General features: G+C 40.7%; 1 protein-coding gene across 1 annotated transcript in view; it reads left to right on the top strand.

Annotated features, from left to right (window-relative positions):
- Nucleotides 1–11,540, top strand: part of LOC137619201 (zinc finger protein 528-like) — a 92,134-nt gene extending 80,594 nt beyond the window's left edge. The window contains exon 3 of the mRNA XM_068349385.1: nt 9,623–11,540. Coding sequence (XP_068205486.1) covers nt 9,854–11,230 — 1,377 coding nt within the window. The 5' untranslated portion in view covers nt 9,623–9,853 and the 3' untranslated portion in view covers nt 11,231–11,540. The remainder of the gene's footprint in view (nt 1–9,622) is intronic.
- The last annotated feature ends 6,054 nt before the right edge of the window (nt 11,541–17,594 follow it).

Below are 17,594 nucleotides of genomic sequence, written 5' to 3'. Positions count from 1 at the left end.
GACTCTCAGCCGCTTGTGGACGTTCAGCCGCTGCCGCTTGCTCTTGTTGACGTTCAGGACGTTCACCAACCAGCAGAGTTGACTTGTTTTGACGTTGAGCGTCAAGCACCGCAGTCAAGAGTTGTTTTGACTGCTCAGTCTAAGCAGTCAAGGCAGTCTCGAGTTGACGTCGAACGTCCTCCCGCACCTGTTGTTGTTACTGGTCAGTCCTTTAAGCAGTTACATGACATAGCGTCCTTGACTGCTACTGATTGCTCCTTTGCGTGTGGACTCTGCTTGTCAAGCATTGCCACCACGGCAGGTCTCTCCCTTGCTTGAGACTCGGCTATTGTCGGACAAGGTTCCTTCAGATGAGGAAGTTGCTGATCCCCCTCCTACTGATATTCCCTTGAGGACTCTGTCAGACGGAGAGGAGCCTAAAGCTGCTCAGCCCTCTATGGACTTTAAATAAATCATGCTGATTTTTAAGGATCTTTGTCCGGATCTTTTTGTAACTGCTGCTCCTCGTTCGCCTAAACGTCAGAGTTTACACTAGGCCTAGCTACTTCAAAGCCGTTGTTTTATAAGCTAGTGCTCTCTCGCTCTTCTAAGAGAGCTTTACGTTTGCTAGGCGACTGGTTAATCACCAGGAGGAGTTTGGGGGAGACAGCCTTTGCTTTCCCTACTTTTAAGCTGGCTTATAGAGCGAGAGTCTGATATGACACGGGAGAAGTTCTCGGCTTGGGAGTTCCTGCCTCTGCCCAGATAGACTTCTCAAACCTCATAGACTCTCCCTGGCGCCTGGCCATGAGACGCTCCAAGATTTTATGGTCGACTTCAGAGCTAGACCATCTCCTGTTAGGAGTTTTTTTTTTTCAAGCGTTTGAAGTTTTGCTGTACAATTATGTCATGCATAAACAAGGCTTTCAGGGATGGCTCCAATGATCTGACAGCCACGTTCTCTGCAGGAACAAGTCCCTCAGGGATGGCTCCAATGATCTGGCAGCCATGTTCACTGCAGGAGTACGTAAGAGGCAAGTGCGCTCAATGTATTCATTGTCAAGACAAACTTCATGATGAAGTCTACCAGGCTGTCTTGACAGCATTAATGGAAGGCGACTGGATGGTCTCTCTCGACCTTCAGGAGGCATACTTCCACATTCCTATACACCCGGATTCCCAACCGTTTCTGAGGTTTGTTTACAGGAATGTGGGGTACCAGTTTCGAGCCCTGTGCTTTGGCCTCAGTCCTGCTCCTCTCGTGTTTACGAGGCTCATGAGGAATGTGGCAAAATCCCTCCATCTATCGGGGATCCGAGCCTCCCTGTACTTGGACGACTGGCTTCTCAGAGCATCGTCCAGTCTTCGCTGTCTGCAGGATCTACATTGGACGTTGAGTCTGGCCAGGGAGTTGGGACTTTTGGTCAACCTAAAAGTCCCAACTGATCCCATCCCAGATTATTCTATATTTGGGGATGGAGATTCGCAGTCCAGTTTTTTTCGGGCTTTTCCGTCTGCCACCCGAATAGAACAAGCCCTGCTCGAAGTCTAACTAATGCTGAAAAGAGAACGTTTGTTCAGTCAGGAGTTGGAACAGTCTCGTAGGGACTCTCTCATCCCTGGAGCAGTTTGTCTCACTAGGGAGACTACACCTTCTGCTTCTCCGGTTCCATCTAGCCTCTCACTGGAACTAGGACAAGACGTTAGAGACGGTATCATTCCCAGTCTCCGAACCAGTAAAGGCATGCCTTAAATGGTGGGACAGCAATATCAGTCTGAGAGAGGGACTATCCCTAGCAGTCAAGAACCCAAACCACGTGTTGTTCTCAGACGCGTCGGATTTGGGTTGGGGTGCGACCCTGGACGGTCGGGAATGCTCGGGTCTGTGGACCTCAAGTCAGAAGAGCATGCACATCAACGGCAAGGAGCTATTAGCAGTCCACTTGGCCTTGATGATATTCGAAAGCTTCTTCGAAACTAAGTGGTAGAGGTCAACTCAAACAACACCACAGCTTTGGCGTACATCTCCAAGCAAGGAGGCACACACTCCTTCACGCTGCTCGAGATCGCAAGGGACCTTCTCTTATGGTCAAGAAATCGAGGCATCTCCCTGTTGACGAGATTCATCCAGGGGGACTTGAACGTCTTGGCAGACTGTCTCAGTCGGAGGGGTCAGGTGATACCCACGGAATGGACCCTCCACAAGGACGTGGGCAAGAGTCTTTGGGCTACTTGGGGTCAACCCACCATAGACCTCTTTGCCTCCTCGTTGACCAAAAGGTTACCAATCTATTGCTCTCCAGTCCTCGTTACAGAAGCAATCCACATAGACGCGTTTCTACTGGATTGGTCTCTTCTGGACTTATATGCATTCCCACCATTCAAGATAGTCAACAAGGTACTGCAGAAGTTCGCCTCTCACGAAGGGACAAGGTTGACGTTGGTTGCTACCCTCTGGCCCGCGAGAGAATGGTTCACCGAGGTACTTCAATGGCTGGTAGACTTTCCAAGAAGTCTTCCTCTAAGGGTAGATCTGTTACGTCAGCCCCACGTAAAGAATGTCCATCAAAGCCTCCCCGCTCTTCGTCTGACTTCCTTCAGACTATCGAAAGGCTCTCAAGAGCTTGAGGCTTTTCGAAGGAGGCAGCCAGTGCGATTGCAAGAGCGAGGAGAGCTTCTACCATTAGAGTATACCAGTCAAAGTGGGAAGTCTTTCGAGACTGGTGCAAGTCAGCATATGTGTCCTCGTCCAGTACCTCTGTAGCCCAAATCGCAGATTTTCTTTTACATCTGAGAAAGGTTCGCTCCCTTTCAGCTCCCACGATTAAGGGCTACAGGAGCATGTTGGCTTCGGTCTTTTGAAATAGAGGCTTAGATCTTTCCAACAATAAAGATCTCCAAGATCTCCTTAAGTCTTTCGAGACCTCTAAGGAACGTCGTTTGGCAACTCCTGGATGGAACTTAGACGTGGTCCTAAGGTTCCTCATGTCAGACAGGTTTGAGCCATTACATTCAGCCTCCCTGAAGGATCTCACCCTCAAGACACTTTTCCTAGTGTGCTTGGCTTCGGCTTAAAGGGTCAGTGAACTTCATGCCTTCAGTAAGAACATCGGCTTTTCTACAGAAAAAGCCACTTGTTCACTTCAACTTGGTTTCCTGGCCAAAAATGAACTGCCTTCTCGTCCTTGGCCTAAATCTTTTGATATTCCTTGCTTATCAGAGATCGTAGGCAACGAACTGGAAAGAGTATTATGTCCTGTTAGAGCTCTTAAGTTCTATTTAGCTCGTACTAAGTCATTACGAGGTAAATCTGAGGCATTATGGTGCTCAGTTAAGAAACCATCATTGCCTATGTCAAAGAATGCTTTGTCATATCTTATCAGATTTTTAATACGAGAAGCTCATTCTCACTTGAATGAGAAAGACCGATGTTTGCTTAAGGTTAAGACGCACGAAGTTAGAGCTATAGCAACCTCCGTGGCCTTCAAGCAAAATAAATCTCTGCAAAGTATTATGGACGCGACTTTTTGGAGAAACAAGTCAGTGTTCGCGTCATTTTACTTAAAAGATGTCCAGACTCTTTACGAGGACTGCTACACACTGGGTCCATTCGTTGCAGCGAGTGCAGTAGTGGGTGAGGGTTCTACCACTACATTACCCTAATTCCAATATCCTTTTTAATCTGTCTCTTGAAATGTTTTTAATATTGTTTTTTGGGTTGTACGGAAGGCTAAGAAGCCTTTCGCATCCTGGTTGATTTGGCGGGTGGTCAAAGTCATTTCTTGAGAGCGCCCAGATTAGGGGTTTGATGAGGTCCTGTTGTATGGGTTGCAGCCCTTAATACTTCAACTCCTGGGAGTCTTTCAGCATCCTAAGAGGATCGCTGGGCTTCGTGAGGAAGACAGACTAATAAGGCAGAGTAATCGTCCAAGTCAACTTCCTTACCAGGTACCTTTACATATTTGGGTTTTGTTATGATATAACTGTCAAAAACTCTAAGCATATACGCTGTAAACTTAATTAACTCTGGTCTCTACCCACCACCATGGGTGTGAATCAGCTATTATATATTCACCGGCTAAGTTAAATATTTAAAAATGATATTTTAATTATAAAATAAATTTTTGAATATACTTACCCGGTGAATATATAAATTAAAGGCCCCCCCTTCCTCCCCGATAGAGACCCAGCGGGATGAGAAAAATTGGGTCTGTTTACATGTATATGCGGTATCTGGCCGATAGTTGGCGCTAGTGGGCACACCCGCAACCTTCATAGCGATCGCTCGCGAGCTTTTGTGTGTTTTTCTGTCGAGCCACCGGAGGCTCAGCTATTATATATTCACCGGGTAAGTATATTCAAAAATTTATTTTATAATTAGATATCATTTTTCTTGCAACCACCACAAACATCAGTGGTAATACGCATCAACATCTTGGAGGCTATGACAGTCCTCCTGACGTTGAGGAGACTATCCCGTTGCAGAACAGTCCACATCAGATTGGCTCTCAACAACGAGGTGATAGTAATACAGTATGTCTAATCGACAAGGCTCAAGTTTATCTCACATCAATTACGTGATGTTAGCCATCTTCCGACTGGCAAGGAAGAGAAGATGGCATTTATCAAGCAGTTCACCTTCAAAGGTTCCGCGATGTGACGGCGGATGCTCTATCCGGACGAAAGCCGATAGAGACAGAATGGTCCATAGACGCAGACTCATTCTTCTTTATTTTCGACCTACTTAACTACCTCGTTAAGTAGCCCCTTACGAGAACCTTAAGCTTTACCCAGTTTTATCCAAACTGGTGCAGAAGTCGGCTGTTATATTTCATCCTCGAGAACCAACAACCTGCATCTCATGATTTTTTCGCCCTATCAGCGAACAAAAGGTTGGGATCTCGAAGAATGTGGCCGACTTCATTGTAGAGTACAAGTCGAGTCCGACCAGGAGACGATGTGGATTGTCTTGAAAGAAAGGGGTAACCCTCATAAAAACAAAGGGTCCGGCAGAAATTTCAACAGGTTTCTGTCTCCCTTTCTTCTTTCACGTACTTGGGCGAGGCCTGACTTCCACCAAGATAACCACATGTAGGTTGGCCCTGACTGGACCTCATCTATACGCCTTTGAGACGAACCTCATATGCAAATCCCTTCTAAGGTACAAAAGCATGCACCAGACCCAAGCCAACAACCCCTCTAAAGCCCATTACATGGTCGTTGGTCAAAGTGTTACACTATGCTTCGAACCTAAACAATGAGGATTGTACTTTAAAGGAGCTAACACAGAAAGTCAATTTTCTCTTCGCAATAGCCGCAGGGGCTAGAGTTTATGAAATATTGGCCCTATCAAGGATGTAGACCACATTCAGTTCACAGAAGAGGGAGAACTGAATCCTTTCCCGATCCTTCTTTTCTCGCCAAAAACGGGCTGCCCACCAAAAGGTGGGGTCTTTGGAGAATCTACCCACTGAAGGAAGCTGTCTCCCTATGCCCATTAGGGTGTCTTAAGGTCTATCTTCGTAGAACTTCAGACTTCAAAGAAGGACAGCTCTTCCGAGGCGATACCTCAGGATGAAAAATCTATCCCTAAAATAACTGAGAGCAATACTCACCTACTTATTCGCAGAGCGGATCCTGACAGCTCACCGGCAGTTCATGATCCTAAAAAAATTGCTTCTTCACGGAACTTCTTCCAATACTATTCGAAGCAAGTACATAAGATAAGATATGTTGTGGTGGCGGCGGGTAGTTCTAGAGAACCCGTCGTCTAAGCCTGCGACGAACAGTGACCTGCTTTGGGACTTTCCAGTGCATCGGGTGCATGGGTACATTTACCCCCAAGTGCAAATCACAACTATGATTAACACACTGTTCCACATAGGTGCATCTCTGACCGAAAACACCCGTGCCGAGTGAACGTTGCGTCACGGTGTTCATGCATTTCCAAAATCTGTACAAATCAGTCAGATTTGGTTTCACATCTCTATTGAGTGGCATCATTTTGATGAAATTACATGTTTTTACAACAAGTGAAAATATGGACCCTGATGTGTTTTCATTGCCGGATCAGATTCATAACTGATTGTAACTACAATTGATAATTTAGCTAAAAGGTAAAATACTAAACGCATTTTCGTCTTATTGCTGCTACCTCAGTTACAGACGAATAAGTATACTAGAGTTTTAATTAAACCCTAGAAGGGCCCAACTTGAAATCAGAGTACAGATTTCCAAGGGATAAAGAGTAATCTCTAAGATTTACCGTCCGTCCCTATGGAGATAAAAACTTTGAATCCTTTTAGTCGAAGTCGACAATTTCCCTGCAGGGGGCAGGAAGCCCTAAGCTAGTTCCAAGCTTAGTTGATATGACAAATAACGGTAATGTCATATATAAAGGTCTAGGAGACCATATAAGGAACTCATTCAAAGTAATGGCACTTATACAAACCCACAGATATAGTACTTTCAAGTAATTCTCCAGTAAACTTCCATCAGGACGACATGGCTGAGCCCAAAAAGTGGATTTTGAGCAAGGCAAAAAATCTATATGGCCATGTTGTCCTGATGGACCCTCCCTCCTTTCTAAAAAGGAGTGTACATCTATGTAACAAAGTCCCCACCCGAAACTACTCTATCTGCGGCTATCCATGCTTAATTGCAACAAGGAATAGTTCGCCGGGGTGGTACCGGGAGGGGATACACCGGTTAACCTTGATAACGGCTCCCCTTCAAACTCGTCACCCTTCCCCTTCAAGGCGAAAGCTCTATTCAGGGTGAAGATTGCTATGTGTCGTATCAAGAAATACATGCCCTGATATTATGCGATATCCTTAAAATTTATATTAAGGATACTCGCGCCAGGAGTTAGAATTCTGAAGACCAGTGGTCAGTTCTCTGGGAGTATCACTGTAGCCAAATATCCCTTAGAAAGCTGCCTAAAAGAACTTTCCATCAGGACGACATGGCCATATCATCCAAAAATAGATTTTTTGCTTTGCTCAAAATCCATTTTAAATACTTAACTAATTTAAATGAGTAAGCAAAAAGTTAGTTGTTTGAAGTTGAATAAGTATGTTTTTGGATTACGAGCTCCAAAAGATTTGTTATAAATTTTTTATTTTTCTTAGAAAAATCAAAATAACATTATCATGATAACCTTACTTTATACTTTTATTGTTAATTCCTACATGAAGGCTCCCTAAACGAGGTATTTGAACCCTAAGTTTACCAATACACTTGGTGTGACGTTGTCATGAGTTGCCAGCGGCCTCTCACTGTTGCCAGTTTTAGTTAGAATGTTCCAGCTTTGTATTCTTTTTCATGTTTCCCTCTCTTCTTGGTTCTTTTTTGGTGCTCTCTGTTTACTTTTTGTTCTTTCTTTGACCTTAGGTAACATTAGCTTTGGTATAAAGTTCACAAGGACATTGTGAAAACACTGTATACATACGAACTGCAAGTAAAAAACACATGTAACGTAACTTTCATACATATTTGGAAACTGGCTGGTCTTCTCGTAGATTGTAGTTTTCGTTCCCCTACCCTCTACCAATGCCTTCCATCTCTGCCGGACGTATGAAATTTTGAAAGGTAAGTGAAAAAATTGCTATATATATGCGAAAATATACACGCAAACATGATTCTCCCAAACTGTCATGCAGACGACACAGTAAGAATGACGTCATCATTTAAAGACCGCCTCATCTTCATTATTTGTAGAAAAAATGGCAGAAACTTCTGGAGAGCATATACGACAAAGAAACAAAACGATTTATGATTTTCTAAAGTTATTTTGTCAAATACCATAGCGGACAGTCCCCTTAACTCTTATGACGTTTAAAATTATAGATATGATTCTCAACAACAAATTTAATTTTGAGGAACACTTGAGGTCTGTCTCGTCTTCAATTGCACAACAAATTGGCTTATTGAGAAAATCTTTTAAGATTTTTGGTGGTTAGTCTATTTTGAAGTGTGTTAATTCTTTCATTCTACCTTGTTTCGAGTATTGTTCTCCCGTCTGGTCTTCCCTGCTGCTTGATATCTTAATTTGTTGGACAGGAACTTATGGTCTATTAGATTTCTTATGCCTAATCTAGATATTAATCTCTGGCACCATCGTTCAATTAGTTCATTATGCATGTTGCATAAGATTTTATCATAATTCTGACCATCCTTTAAATTCACATCTTCCTGGACAGTACCACTCTGTTCGTAACACTAGGTTTGCAGTTAATTCTAATAGTCAAGCCTTTTCCATCATGAGATTCAATACTACACAATGTTCTAGAAGCTTTATTCCAGCTGTGTCCAAGTTGTGGAATGATCTTCCTAATCGGATAGTTGAATCCTTAGAACTTCAAATTTTAAACTTACAGCAAATGTTTTCATGTTGAACAGGCTGACATAGGCCTCATTTCATAGAATGTATATGAAAGACCTGTTTTAATATTGTCACTGTTCTTAAAATATTTTATTTAAATATTTTAATAGTTTTCATATAGGCTGATTATTTCCTTATTTCCTTCCCTCACTGGGTTATTTTTCCCTGTTGGATTCCTGGGGCTTATAGCATCCTGCTTTTCCAACTGGGGTTGTAGCTTAGCTAGTAATAATAATAATAATAATAATAATAATAATAATAATAATAATGATATTGATCTCCCACTGAAATTGCTCCAACTGGTTTACTCAGTTCCTGCGATGAAGGACCATACATAACGACGCCCTCTATGTGTCAGCAACTGAAATGGAGTATGGTGACCTGTTAGTCGTCCCTGCTGAAATTTTTGCGTCTGCAATCTCCTCCGACAATCTCCAGTGCCTACCTCACGTTTTGGGAAAATTTACACCTTGCTGGCAGAGGTACAAGCTCCGAGCTAAGCAACACATACCAATAGATTTAAACACCGAAATACATGTCTTCGTGCTCACCAACGCTAGCAAGCTACCGTTGACACCCCACTTATTAGGGCCCTTTCCTCGTTATTCGTTACAAACCAAAGGCTTTTTAAGTTACCATTCATGGCAAAGAAGACTGGGTCTTCATTGATCGTCTAAAACCTAATTATCCCCTGTAAGATGGCCCACCTACAGTTTGTCTCTCTAGATCAGGGCACTCTATTTCATACGTATATTTTTTTTTTTTTAGTGGGAGCCATGTACCGCACGTGTTTCATACACGCTCATACGCTATAATGCTATTGCTTAATTTATCTCTCGCTCTCTCCCTCAAATAGAAAATCCTGTTTACATTTGCCATTGCATTTTTCACATTGTTGGAAATTTTGTGCCATGGCTGCCTTCAACCATGAGGTCATTATCTTGTTAAATAAAGGCACTTACACTCACCTCGCCCTTCTGGTAGTACCTAACAGCTACCTTGGGACCCTACTAACTCATTATTCTTATACCTGGTATGTGAAGTATGCGAAGTTACAGAACCTCCCATATTTGGTTCCAAGGGGACTTCCAACCATCCAATCAGTGAGTCTCCCTAATTAAAGGACTCAGGTTTGTATGGATAGAAAAATACAAATTACTTTAAAAAAAAATTATTTTAGTTCAGACAATTGTCATTTTATATCAGATCACTCCAACATTTTCATCTTGCTCTTTTCCAATGATTTTTCTGTTATTTCAGACTTTTCATCTCTAAGGAAATAATCCTCCACCTCTTTTGAGGAGATTGTTCAAACTATTGAAATATATCTGCAAAAGATAGAGGACTGGGAAAAGAAAGAAGAAAGGATACAGGAATGTTAATAAGGAAGAAAGGTGTGTGTGGATTCATGCAGTAAGACTTTGATGTAAAGAATTTCAAGTTTAGTGTTAACTTTATCTTTGGACACTGTTGGAAATAATATTGAAGAGGATGTCATCCAGTGATAGGGAGAGAATGCTGAACTCTGAATCATTAGAATTTCCAATAAAAAGTGAAATGGAAGATTCCTTTTCAAAGTCTGCAGTCAAGTTGGAAAATGATGATTTGGTTGATAAATTTGGGCACTTTGATAATGACTCTCTTTTCATGGATCTAGATATGGAATTCAAAGCAGAGCCAGAATTTGAAGCAGAGCCAGAAAAATTTGAATTAAGCGAAGATGACAGGAAATATTTTTTGGAATCTGATGCATCGGTAAGTGAGAAGGATTCACAAATGATCAAAAGGGAAGTCAATGAAGAGGAGGAGGAGACTGTAAGGACAGGTGTGAAAGAGAAATGTGGCATGCAGTTGAGATCCAGTAGGAAAGAGGACAAAGGAAAGGAAAGAGGAAGCGGTAGGTCATTCAGATGTAGTGAATGTGGCAAAGGGTTTTTTCACAAAAAGGATAGCTTAGTGCATTTAAGAACTCACACTCGGCAGAAACCATTAAAGTGCAGTGTCTGCGACAATGCCTTTTCTGTTCGAATTGATCTCGCAAATCATTGTAGAATTCACACTGGGGAGAAGTCCTTCAAGTGCAATGTTTGTGACAAAGCATTTTCTGAGAAAGGGAGTCTCAGACGGCATAAAAAAATTCATACGGGAGAGAAGCCATTTAAGTGCAGTGTCTGCGACAAAGTATTTTCTCGGAAATGTAGTCTTGCAGAGCATCATAAAATTCATACTGGAGAGAAGCCATTTAAGTGCAGTGTCTGTGACAAAGTATTTTCTCGGAAATGTAGTCTTACAGAGCATCATAAAATTCATACTGGAGAGAAGCCATTTAAGTGCAGTGTCTGTGACAAAGTATTTTCTCGGAAATGTAGGCTTACAGAGCATCATAACATTCACACTAGAGGGAAGCCATTCAAGTGCAGTGTCTGCGACAATGCCTTTTCTGTTAGAATTGATCTCGCAAATCATTGTAGAATTCACACTGGAGAGAAGCTCTTTAAGTGCAACGTCTGTGACAAAGCATTTTCTGAGAAAGGGAGTCTCGGACGGCATCAAAAAATTCATACTGGAGAGAAGCCATTTAAGTGCAGTGTCTGCGACAAAGTATTTTCTCGGAAATGTAGTCTTACAGATCATCATAAAATTCATACTGGAGAGAAGCCATTTAAATGCAGTGTCTGTAACAAAGTATTTTCTCGGAAATGTAGTCTTACAGAGCATCATAAAATTCACACTGGAGAGAAGCCATATAACTGCAGTGTCTGTGACAAATCATTTTCTCATAGAAGATCTCTTACAGGGCATCTTATAGTTCATACTGGAGAGAAGCCATTTAAGTGCAGTGTCTCTGAAAAAGCATCGGAAATATAGTCTCACAGACCATCATAGAATTCGTGCTAGGGAGAAGTCATTTAAATGCAGTTGCTGTGATAAGTCTTTTAAACGGAAATTATGCATGAAAAGTCATATGAAGATTTGTTTCAGAAAAAAATAGTAAGGAATTGGGGAAGTCTTGTTCTTCGGAAAGAGGAAATTTCTGTTACAAAGCGATTACATTTCCAAACTTGCTGGACTCTAGTTGTACTCTCCGTTCTTTTGAAAATGATTCTTTATGGGACATTTAAAAACAAGTTGAATGGAAATTTAATCAAGCAAGAAAAACGTGTTTGATTGTATGAGATCTTCTGTGTTTCCTTGATGATGTTCAGTTGCTGTGAAGTTGTCATCTCTAGTTAACTAGTTATGTACCTCCTCATTTTATTGTACTTCTGACTTACTAATTATTCAAATCCTTTGTTGCTTGGAAACATCTGACAGTTAGAGACCTGAACAGAATTTGTGGAAATTAAATGATTTAAGGAAATACTTGGACAACAGAAAATAAAAGTTTTGCATGCATTTGTCTACTGATTTCTTATGCTGTATCTGCTGGAGGAGGAACATGTTTACTGGGGTCCATCTTTCTTTAATGATGTTGGTACAAAGGGAAATTTCACTTAATTGGTGTATAATTATTGTGGATTTCTTTTTTAATTTCTATTATTGGTTTGTTTCTACATGCATTCAAACCATCGACTTTTTATACAATTGTGGGGTTGTATCTCTGTTCCCACTTTTTAATTCCTACCTCTCTCAAGTTTCAGCATCATGGTACCAATTCTTGATTGCTCCCCCAGTTGCACCTTGGCTCTAAATGGCCTCCCTAGTCCCAGACTTTGGCAATCCATCAGTTTTCATTAAGAAAGTTAAGATGGTTGGTATTTGCAAGTTGATTATTTCCAGACATTTATGTATCCATGTACCATGTCCTCCATCGCTGCCAATATGTTTGTCTACGATGTTGGTTCTCGTGATTACTATAAGAGAATTAATACATTTTTAGAATACTGCAAGTACATTTATGACCTGCTTATCACTGCTTCAGGAGGATTTAGTCTTGTTTCTCCATAGCTTTATCGTACTGTATTCTAAGGTCTTGGTAGCATTTAGTTATGTTAAGTATTTTTGTACAGTGTAAATTTTGCTGTTCAGTCTTACCAGTACATCTTTCACCTTTCAAAGACACTTTCATAAAACCCATGTTTTGATATACAGTATGTGCTCAAAGCTCTAGAAAAAGACAGACAAGCCACTGAGTCCTCGAGTCCCCACCACTGGTGTCTATATTTTCTTATTCATCCCCTGTGTTTCCTAATACTGAATTTGCTCTAACACCAAAGTACCATGATACTCTAACATTGTTATGTGGACTGAGGGATAAGATTAGCCTATTGAAGGCACATATTGTGTATTTCTTCAGCATGACTCTACCCATGATCATCATTTCTTACCTTTCAAACTAATCAATGATCTTTCCAGCCAACCCAGCCATCTTTGACTGACTGAAAATCTTGGGACAGACTGTGCTAAATCTAGCAGTGCAAAACACACTGAGTTATCTTGCATCCTCATCTTGTGCATTGATAGTGTGTCAAACTTTGGCTGTAATATTCTTACCTGATGGCGTCCATGCTGGTAGAAAGGTTCCTTTTCAATTTGAATTCTGATGGAAAGTTCTGCCTTCATAAGTACAAAATGTTACCTAACTTTGGAGTTCTTCTTAAATGAATATTTTTCTTAGTTGGACTATAAAGAACAGGAAATGTTTTTGTGTCTAAGATTTTGAATTGATAATATTTTTCTAAAACTTTTTGTGCTTATTTGTATGTAATTAAAACTTATTTTGTAATATTCGTATGCCGTAACAAATAATTTTTAATTTTAGATATCGTATTTTAGACATACTGTATATTTTCCAATTGAATAAATCCTTTTTATGAAAATTTTTGTATTTCATTTATACTAATTCCTTTCACACTTCTTTATTATGAAAGGCACAGGTCTCAATAGAGAAAGCATTTAGAATTTGAAATATTCACTTGTAGATCTGAGACATTGGCAGTTAACAAATGCATGTTCGAAGAAGAAGAGCTTACGCCTTGGTACCGTGGATATGGCACTACTCATAACTAGAGATTTTGAAGTCTTCTCCTAGAACTTCTTACTATAGCCAAAGTCTCTCTTTTACCCTTAACAATAGGAAAGTAACCACTGAACAATTACAGTGTAGTAGTTAAGCCCTTAAGTAGGGAAGAATTGTTTGGTAATTTCAGTGTTGTCAGGTGTATGAGGACAGAGGAGAATGTGGAAAGAGTATGCCAGACTATTCAGTGTATATTGTGTTGATTGACACAGGTCTCTCTTTATTGTTTATTTGTTGTTTACTTCTAATTTTTATTTTTACTTTTAACTTTATTGTTTATTTACTTTTACCTGGCTAATTTCCTTATTGGTGTCTTTAAACTTGTAGCATTCTGCTTTTCAAGCTAAAAATGTGAATTTTTTCTTTAACTGATCACAATACAATATGTATATATATATGTACAGTATTTATTAAAATCCAGTCAATATATTTAGAAGGAAGGCATTAAACTACAATGCCTATGCTTCTTCAGAAATGCAGCATTTACTAGAATTTTCAGATTCATTAATATACTTACAATGTAAGAAATTGTGCTGTATTTCTTCAGCTCCTTATTAAAAAACCATATCACGGGTGTTGTTCTGCTGTAAATCTCACGGTTCAATTTAATCTTTCCTCATTAGGTAATGTTATTTTCAGAAGAGATTGTATTCTGCTATTTTTGTACAGACTTTTTACATCATTCCATGAGAAGACCAATGTACAGGGCCAAACTTGTGTTCCATGTCTTGGATTCTGCAAAAGTTAGTGTTTTCAATATTATTTTGCAACTTATTAGCATCCAAAAGATCCTAAGTCTTAAAAAGTAACTTAAAAATATCCCACTGTCTTTTTTTTACATTAAAACGGATTTTGAGCGAAGAGAAAAATAAATTTTTGGGTGAGATAGCCATGTCATCCTGATGGAAGTTCCTTTAAAGTAGCTTCCTAGGGTATATTTGACTACAATGATATTCCCACAGAATTTAACCTTAAGCTATCCAGAATTCTAATTCTTGGCGCGAATATCCCTAACTTTTACCTTTACGGATACCGCATAATATCGGAGGAAGTTTTCTTGACACGCCACATAGCTATCTTCACCCCGAATAGCGTTTACGCTTCGAGAGGGAAAGTGGCAAGAATAAAAGGGGAGATGTTATTAAGGCACCACTCCTTACTGTTTTGAGTACCTAAATGACGTCATATCAGACCGCCATCTTGTTATTCCTTGTAGCATTAAACGAGGTGCTACAGATACAGTACTTTCGAGAGGGATTCTTTCAGCCCTTTTGTAAGAAAGGAGGGTGGGTCTATCAGGACGACATGGCTATCTCACCCAAAAATAGATTTTTCGCTTCGCTCAAAATCCGTTATTTGGGCTCAGGCCATGTCGTCCTGATGGAAGTTTACCAGAGCATTAATGTATCTGTGGATTTTCTATTAGTGCCATAACCTCAAGATCAACTTTTCCTTAGTCATTTAAACTTAGAGACACATGATGTTACCGTTATACATCATTTCAACTAACCATGAACTATGTTAGAGCTTCCTGCCCCCTACAGGGAAGAGTCATGCTAGACTCTGGAAAAAGTATCGAGGATTGCATATATCCTATGAATAATCTAGCCAACAAACAGGTACACTGGTCTCACTATATACCTTTGAATCAGAGTTGTATTTGTAAGGGAACAAATACATGTATGAACTACCGACACCTCCCTGGATCTACTGGGCTAGCAGTATGCTAGACAGACAGGTTAGAATCCATGTAGAAACAATTACTTGTATAAGTCAGCATTACCAACAAGGACTTCCAAGTCAGTCGTAATGAAAGACTGACGCATCCTGATGTATACGACACAGAGAAAGTTTGTTTACGTGTTGGAACAAATATTTATAGAAGTTCACATAAATATATGTCAAATAAAAGGATGGACAATGAATCCTCAATACTTATTTTTATTTCATCTGAATTTTCGGGGGCGAGTAAGACGCAAAATTCAATTCTAGTTTTATTGAAAAACAATAAATTATGAAATTAATATGCATTTTATAGTATAGTATAAAATATCAAATAAATTTTAAAAGCATAAATATAGAAGTAACATCAGAAATATTTGTGTCATCTGAAAAAAAACACAAGCCACTTAAACGGAAAATTATTGTAAATTTTCTTAATCAAATTTCTGTCATTACAGTCTGTTCACACTTGTGTAATAATACGCATGGAACACATGTTATTCTTTTATGCTTATTTCTCCACCTTTACAGTTGGAACAGTCCATAGTGTCACCATGGTGACACTTCACTTAACATATTCTTCCGTAAGGAGTCAGCATGTACACCTTTCACTAACAGTCCCAATTAATTCACTGTTCCTTGCAGTCTTTAAACAGCAGGTTTTAGCACACTACCTGCTGCCACCACAAGCCTCTTAACCTCCTGCATTTGCTTTGCATAGTGTTTGAAGAAACCATGGATGACTTCCACCCAGTATACAAGCAAAAACTTTCAAAATCCAGGTTTTGGAAGAAATTCAGAGATGAGGCAATCTTTCTCGGATCATGGCCTGCGGGTGTACTGTCCGGATCCACTCTGCGAATGAAGTAGGTGATCTTCGCCCTTATTTGTTTTAGAGACAAATTTGAACCTGAAGTTTCTGTCTTAAAGAGCTGTCCACCCCTAAAGTCTGAAGTTCTACGAAGATAGACTTAGGTACTCTACTGGACACAGAGATGCATCTTCCTTCAGAGGGCAGATTCTCCAGGGACCCCACCTTTTAGTGGGTAGCTCATTTTTAGCGAGAAACGTTGGGCCAGGAAAAAGATTCAGTTCTCCTCTTTGCATGAACTGAATATGGCCCTCATCCCTCGAAAGGCCCACTATTTTGCTAACTCTGGCTCCCGAGGCTAGTGCAAATAGGAATATAACTTTTTGGGTTAAATATTTCAGAAAGCATTCTTCATTGTTCAGAGTTGATGCCAAATGAAGAACTTTATCTAAAGATGATGAAATGGGCTTTGGAGGTGCTGCCGGCCTAAGTCTAGCGCAGGCCTTAGGAATCTTATTAAAGATTACGTTAAAGAAGTCTACCTGGAAGGCATACAGCAAGGGTCTAGTCAAGGCAGATTTACACGTAGAAATCGTGTTGACTGCTAAGCCTTGTTCATGAAGATGAATAAAGAATGATAGACAGAAATCCATTAAAATTTCTTTTGGCTTCTGTGCCTTTACAAAGGCAACCCATTTCTTCCAGGACGACTCATATTGTCTTCTGGTAGATTTAGATTTATATTCTTCTAAGAACTGTCTCTCGAAATCCCTAACCTTTTCTTGACTGCTAAGGAGAGAAAATCATGAGATGAAGGTTCCGGGTTTTCTGTGATGAAGTGAAGACAGTCGACTTCTGCACTTGTTGTGTCAGAACTGGATCCGGCAACGGGATCAGGTTCAGTCGCAGTTCCAATATTAGAGGAAACAGATGCTGTTCAGCCACTTGTAAGCCACTATCGTTGCTGTTCCTTGAAAGGATCTCAGTTTGTTGAGGACTTTCAACAGAAGATTGGGTAGAGGGAACAGGTAAATCCTGGACCATCTGTTCCAATCTAGGGACATCGCGTCCCCTGCTTCCGCTAGAGGATCCTCACATGGGGCCACGTAACGAGGTAGCTTCTTGTTGTTGCTTGTCGCAATGAGGTCGATTTGCAGTTCCGGGACTTGACGTAAGATGAAGGAGAATGATCCTGCGTCTAGGGACCATTCTGACTCTATCGGTGTAAACCTGGATAGAGCGTCTGCCGTCACATTGTGGAACCCTTGGAGGTGAACTGCTGACAAGTGCCATCTCTTCTTTTCTGCCAAACGGAAGATGGCCAACATCACTTGGTTGATTTGGGGCGATCTCGAGCCTTCTCGACTCAGCCATCTCATTATCATTCCGCTGTCCAGAACCAGCCTTATGTGGACCGAGCAGTGAGGCTTCAGTTTCTTCAGAGTTAGAAAAACTGCCATGGCTTCCACAATGTTGATATGAAAGGTCTTGAATAGGGAGGACCAAGTCCCTTGGACTTTCCGTTGGTGAGAGTGACCGCCCCATCCTTCCTTTGAGGCGTCCGTATGAATGATGACTGAAGGTGGAGGTGGTTGTAAAAGCACCGATTTCCTTAGGTGCTTGGCCTCCGACCACGGCTTGAGAAGTGATTGGAGACGAGTCAGAATCGGTCTTGTTAG

The sequence above is a fragment of the Palaemon carinicauda genome, chromosome 25, assembly GCF_036898095.1.
Source record: "Palaemon carinicauda isolate YSFRI2023 chromosome 25, ASM3689809v2, whole genome shotgun sequence".
NCBI lineage: Eukaryota > Metazoa > Arthropoda > Malacostraca > Decapoda > Palaemonidae > Palaemon > Palaemon carinicauda.
This window is presented reverse-complemented; position numbering and strand designations above follow the sequence as displayed.